At 37.7% G+C, this 6,602-nt stretch overlaps 1 protein-coding gene across 1 annotated transcript in view; it reads right to left on the bottom strand.

Annotated features, from left to right (window-relative positions):
* Positions 1–254: 254 nt before the first annotated feature.
* COL12A1 (collagen, type XII, alpha 1) overlaps positions 255–6,602 on the bottom strand; it is a 61,860-nt gene continuing 55,512 nt past the window's right edge. The window contains exons 45-50 of the mRNA XM_010140155.1: positions 5,723–5,758; positions 5,551–5,617; positions 5,014–5,202; positions 4,098–4,166; positions 2,847–3,017; positions 255–1,715 (exon numbers count right to left, since the gene is read on the bottom strand). Coding sequence (XP_010138457.1) covers positions 1,705–1,715; positions 2,847–3,017; positions 4,098–4,166; positions 5,014–5,202; positions 5,551–5,617; positions 5,723–5,758 — 543 coding nt within the window. The 3' untranslated portion in view covers positions 255–1,704. The remainder of the gene's footprint in view (positions 1,716–2,846; positions 3,018–4,097; positions 4,167–5,013; positions 5,203–5,550; positions 5,618–5,722; positions 5,759–6,602) is intronic.

The raw sequence follows: 6,602 nt of genomic DNA, 5'->3' as shown, positions 1-6,602 counted from the left end.
TTTTAATGAAAAGGCAGCACTGGGATAACTGAATGTACATATTAACCTGTACGCAGTCACTATAAGCAAGAGTATTTTACAAGCATTTCCAGAGCACTGTGAAGTCTCTAGGTACACGCATTGCTATCCCCACATAAGCAAGATACAAAACAGGGGTGTGTCTGATATGAAAAGACCGGGAAGCTGTATTGCAACGGGAACAATGCACTCTCCCTGTGCGTATCTGCAAACCCAAGTATAGCAAAACCAAAAGCCAACAACCAAAAAAACCAAAACAAGACACAGATCATTCATGGGTTTGTTTTTGCTTTTCTTGACAGTGATCTTTTCCAGCGCATGTGCTCAGGGTATTCTGGTGAACGCATTTCAACTCCATAATCCTCATATTCGTCCTCTCTCCTTTCTGACTCCATAGGTACTACAAAGGTTTCACCTTCAGGCTGATAGGGTCCACTTTCAGGCACGTATGGTTCTGGTTGAAAATAGTTGTCCGATTGAACATAACAGTTATCGCATGTCTTTGAATCCACAAACACAATGAAAGTTAGTTTGTCTATGTAATGTTAGTCCAATCTTATTTCCACATAATAAATACATAAATTAATAGTTCACTGGGGGTATTTTTCAGTTTTGTTTACGAAAACTTTTTGGCAGTAAAATAATAAAAAGTTTAAAATCAATTTTGAAAGGCTTTGCATTTATAATACACAAAGCATTGCACAAAGAGCATTAAATTACGCAAGGGACCAATTATCACAAAACTAAAAAAAAAATTAAAACCAATGCAAAACAAATAAAAATATTATTTTACAGCTACTTCAGTAAATGCAAGCACTGGACTTTATTTAAAACTGAGTAATTAGTAGGAGACACGGACTAGGTAAAACGAACAGGTGGGTTTGACATATACTAATTTTCTCTGAGAATGGGAAAGTAAGTGTAGACATAACTATCACCAGCGGCAATATACAGTACATGTCATTTTCTCGTGCTGTTCCTCGTAACAAACCGAGTTACAGCTGGTGCCTCAGGAACACCAAAAACTACAGCAAAACAGAAGAAAATTAGTTATTAAACTTTGGTATTTATAACTGTAGTTACAGAATCCAACAAGATTACATATTAAAAAAGGCACATGCCTCAGTCCAGACATGTTGGTAACGAGCAACAGACAGGTAGGTTTCACAAGTTGTCAAAGATGTTATTCCAGCATACAGCAAGCAGCAGCAGGCCTTTATGCAAAAGCATCACGTAGAGTTGTTAACAGATTTTAGTGGATACGGTCCCATACAAATCATTTACAAGCCACAATTAGTTTACTATTTACATAAGTAATTTCTCATTTACCAGGTTAAATCTGTCTCTTCTAAGGGCATTACCTTTGCTGGTTAGTAGTTTTATAAACCTCCTTCAACACTGAGGCTTTTGACGGTCTGAGTCTTTTTTTAAGAAAGAAAGACTGTCTATTTTATTATTGAAATGCAACAGGCTTAATGAATTGACATCACTGTCCTTTATCTCATTCACGAGTTGTGTTAGTAAAAAGAATCTCCCCATTCAATGAGGCCAGCATGGTTCAAAAACCATATCCGTGGTGAAATATCCATACGGACTCATTTTCTAACAAGCACGTGCGCAAACATCTCAGAAACAGGATTTTCATGTATTCAAACTGTAAGCAGCACTGGCGACTTAGAAAATGTGTTAGCCGAAACCTGAAACAGGTCAAAGATGATGTTAGTCTTCTAAAAAGTTCATCTGATGTGCAAAAACATACTTTCATCCAACTAAATACATAACAGTTAAGTCATAGGCATATATTTATATATGTATACATAACTGCTTACTAGAAAGGAAAACACTGCTGTATCACAGGTACAGTTTTCTTACTTTTTCATTTAAATAAGAATTTTGTGAGATCTGTGCAACCACCTGGCTCTTTAACCAGCAGCACTGAGTCTGCAAGTGTGTACATATATATATATATTTATCTTTTCTTTTTTTGTTGTTGTTTTCATGGATGCATGCACAATACATTAACAGCAAACCGTATCCAATAGCAGTATCACATACACTAATTTTGAGATGTTGCAATGCATACATATTAATTTGTTAATAATACTGTGGTCCTGCAGGATCCCCATGTTAAAATATATTAGAATCTTTCCAGTCAGAAATTGGTGGCCGCTGTCAGTCTTTATTTTGATTCGAGAAGCAGCCTACTGATTTGAGCTACATCACAGAGTGGAAGTCTGGTATGATCCAGGGCTAATCAGAGATGCCATGGTGTTTAACTCAGTAGAAATTGTAGGACAGTGGTGTTTTTCAGTTGTCTGCACTGTATCACCAAATGGATTTCCTTTGTGGAAAATTATTATTTCAGGTACCAATTTTGAATAAATAATCCTGACATTGCTCAAAAAGAGACACGCGGAAATTGCCAACCACAGCATTCTTTTTATTTTTCAAGAGAAACATGGAGAATTCAACCTTGTTCTGAAGACAATTGGAAGGGATGGGGATGGAGAGGAAAAAAGAAGAAGAAAACGGTCACTTAAATCCTATGAGCAACATTATCAACTACTAACTATCTATGTTAAAAAAAAAAGACTAAAATGTTTAGTTACTGCCTCTTATTTAGAGCAAACCACACATAACACCCAGCAAATCTGCACTGAAGTCCAAAGGACTGCTCATATACCTGCACATTACAATGAGGCGGGTCTGCTCATTGCAACCAGAAGGAAGTGTGCAGGCTAGCAGGACTGTCTCATGTAAAGCAGCTCAACATGAACAGGCACATTGGTGAAGGCTATTTAAGGAAAGTTAAGTTGTTCATAACCTACCTGGGAATCCTTGGCCATTGTAAGGGATGCTAGCACACTGGGATGAATCACAATATCCTGGTGGCCCTGGGGGACCTCGAATACCCGCATTTCCAGGACGACCTGGTGGCCCTGGTGGTCCTCGAGATCCTGTGGAGCCTGGTGGACCAGTTCTAGATTCTCCTTGTGGACCTAATTTTAGAATTGAAAGGTTGGGAGGTTGCTTTCTTTAAGAGCTAGCTTGATAAAACAGCCAACATTACTGCTGTCGAGACTGCACAGTCTAGGTTACGCCTTTGGTGAGAAAACACTTGCACGTTGTTAATACATGGAGGTCAACGAATGAAAAACAAAAGAAAAGTAGAAGATAATTCATCATAGTGGCTTCCCTGTGTGTGGCTTATTTAAGGATTTATTCACAGAAGCTGATTTAGTAAGGTTTGAGCCAAGTAAGAAACATCAGTGAGTTCTCTGGTTTATTTCCCCTCCACGTAAGAGATGAAGATCTCAAGGGAAACTACGAGATTAGACAAGCTCATTGGATTTCAATTAAAATATAGGAGTACCTTAATTCTGCTACCCTGTAACCCCAGGATAGATGAGGTAATGGTTTGGTTTTGGTTTGTTTTTTGTTTTGTTGTTTTTTTTTTTTAACAGGTCTTATTATGCTTAGCAGAAAAGTAAAGCTTCAAGTAACTGGGGCTACAATTTGCTGCAAGCATCTTACGTGTCCTGTAATGAAAAACCATGTTAAGCCTAACAAACTGCAGAAACAGGCAGAAACAAATGATGCATCTGATTTCTGCCAAGGCATCAGTGAACAAAATTGCATGACACAAAGATCAAATAAAACCAGTGGTCAAATCATCTGACTCTATTATCCGTTAACTGCACGTGGGAGTATTTTGTAGATTGGGCCAATTCTTCAATCACAGGTGAAAAATGGAATTGGATACTGCAAAAGCATTAACTGATAACACTTACGAAAATATCCATCAAATATTTGGACAATGTATTTTCATGAAATACATTTTCACACAAGCAAGCATACCAGATGAGTGAATTCCAAAGTAAAGATGAACACCTATTAGCCACACCCAAAAATCTTTTTAAATTGTCATTTTTTGCAGGGCTTTCTGGTAAACTCTCAAAGACATGAAGTGGACAGAGTAAATCATGTTCACTCATCATATGCAGTCTGGTTCCCTATGAAGGAATGTTGGGGTTTTTTCTCCTACTTTCCTGTAATCTGATAAACCAAGAAATACTTACCAGGTGGTCCTGGCAAACCTCGTGGTCCTTGAGATCCAGTCCCTCTTTCACCTTTCTCTCCAGGCATTCCTACAAAATAAAAAATAATAACAAAAAGGCAATAAAAACCAAAGGAAGGAAACCACATAAGCAAATATTTCTTCATGCTCTCTCATGGAGATTAGTATTTAGTTCCCACTGTTTAATAAAACAAGGCTAGTCAAACCTTATTTTGTACAGATGTCCAAATGTGCATTTGGGAATATAATTTGGATTTAAATATAGTAACCTAAAAATAAAGTAGGATGCAGAGGTAACTTAGTGTGAATAAACATTCTCAAACATAGAAAAATCTTTGAAACAGATAAAACACTACAGAAACTTGTTATTTTAAACTATAAAAAGCAGGTCATTTTCAACCCTGTATATTTCTGCTATAAAGGATACTCGACACTTTCTTGGAACAGTTATGATAAAATAAATTTAATAAAAAGCAGAATTCAGAAATTCATTCTTCCTTGATTTTTTTCTAGTCTTTTTAAATTTGAATTCCTACTTTTTATTCTTGGTAATGACACCTTTTCTCTCTTAATCAGAGCTCTGTTCTGCAAAGAGTTGTATTAACTCCAAACAGTCTTTCAAGATGTAGTTGTTTAGGGCCAAAGAAGTTCAGAGAACATTCACTTTCCTGGGTATCCTGAGACAGCAGTCAAAATGAGCTGTGAAACATGAGCAAGGGAGAGACAGAGGAAAGCACTGATGTAATTAACTTTGTCCTCCAGAACATTGGTGTCCCTCAGGCATTCCAACTGGCCTAACGGGCTACTGCTAGGTGTGGGCTTCCTATACTGACACGGTAAAAGGATCAGACTGCTCCTCTGGCAGACTCCACACTATGTCCACTGTGAAATATACAGCCGTCTTGGAATTTACTAACCTCTTTCACCAGGTGGTCCTTGGACCCCAGGAGGTCCTGGGAATCCTGGTCTTCCTCCAGGTCCAGGCTCTCCTCTTGTCCCAGCAGCTCCTGGGGGACCAGGTGGTCCTGGTGGCCCTGGTTGGTTACGGTTTGAATAATAATCGTTCGGGATTTGATTCAGCATTTGATTGAATCGGCTCATTTGACCTTCAGAAGGAAAGAAAAATGGTTCAATAAACTGCGAAATGAGTTAAGGTTTTTTGTCAGACTAGGAAGGAATAATGAATTATCTCTTTCCATTAAATCCTATACTGGCTCACAATCAACAAATTAGTGGTGAGCAGGTACAGATGGATTAGGAAGACTTAAGATGAATGTCTGACAAGAAGTCGAATCATAAATGGAGGAAGGAGACAAGAAAGAGAAGGGGGATTCTGGAAGCCAGTATCATTAACAAAAATTAATTTTAAAGCAAATAAGGTCACAAAAAAAAGCATTTGTTTACAGTACTCTGGCTCCCAGAGTTCTAATCAGAGACAAAGCAACACTGTTTACCATTTATCAGTTGTTCACAAACTTGTCTTGCAACTGCTCGCATCATGTTCTGAGAAGCAATGTCACCCTAAATAATCAAAACCAAAATGTTTTATTAGCAAGTATCTATGCTTTTAAAGACATAGTGTTTAACAAAAAAATCTGAGAAAAACTGACTTTAAAGCCGACTTACTCTGTCACCTTTTTCTCCCTTCATTCCCGGTGTACCCTAAAATAAATACAGTAACAATTAAAAAACCTGAAGGATTACGTTATTCCACCCCACATATAGGTTTCAGACATGTAATTCTCAAAAATATTTTGACTCCTTCATGAAGACAAACCTGGTCCTCCTTGAACTTTACACTTCAGAGGTGCTAAAGTAGGTACCAGAAAAGACTGGAGAGGCAAAGATCTTCTGTGTATGATTAAACACACTGACAGATGAAAAAGAAAACTATTTGAAGGAACAATTCAAACTTGGGCCAAACTGACGTATTCTGACACTGGGACCACTCTGGGAATTTGGAAGTTGATTTTCCAGCATCACATTTCAGTAAGTGGTGAATAGTCTTGTACAAGTTATATGTGACTGTTTAATTCTAAATCTTATGTCAATTCATCATTCAAGAAGGTAAGCTAGGAAGAATAACACACGTCTAAGAAGGGTAGCTGTCTCCTTGAATCCACAAGAAACAAACCTCATGTTAAGTGAAAAAACTCTATACAAAGATGACACATAAAATGAGAAGAGATGCCATTAAGTCCTTATTCGATTTATGCAACAGCTTCCCTGCTAATTCTCAACTGTTTCTAGTCTTACGGCTGCTTGAGCTGCTTTATAATTATTGACATTTGCCAAGAGCTAACTTTTGTCTAACAGCAACTTCCATTTGCCTTTGAACACTCTAGTGGTTATTGTGGGTTTTTGGTTTTCAAGAATACTATTTAAGAAGCCAACCAGAAGACGGAACCATACTCTACATGTATGGGTCTGTGGCTGCAAAAACGTCAGGTATACTGTAACGATGCTTTTTAAACGCTGAACTGGAGTTATTCATGCACAATCTACT

Source organism: Buceros rhinoceros, unplaced genomic scaffold, assembly GCF_000710305.1.
Source record: "Buceros rhinoceros silvestris isolate BGI_N320 unplaced genomic scaffold, ASM71030v1 scaffold7747, whole genome shotgun sequence".
Classification (NCBI taxonomy): domain Eukaryota; kingdom Metazoa; phylum Chordata; class Aves; order Bucerotiformes; family Bucerotidae; genus Buceros; species Buceros rhinoceros.
Note: the sequence above shows the minus strand (reverse complement) of the source record. Positions and strands in the feature narration are given on the sequence as shown.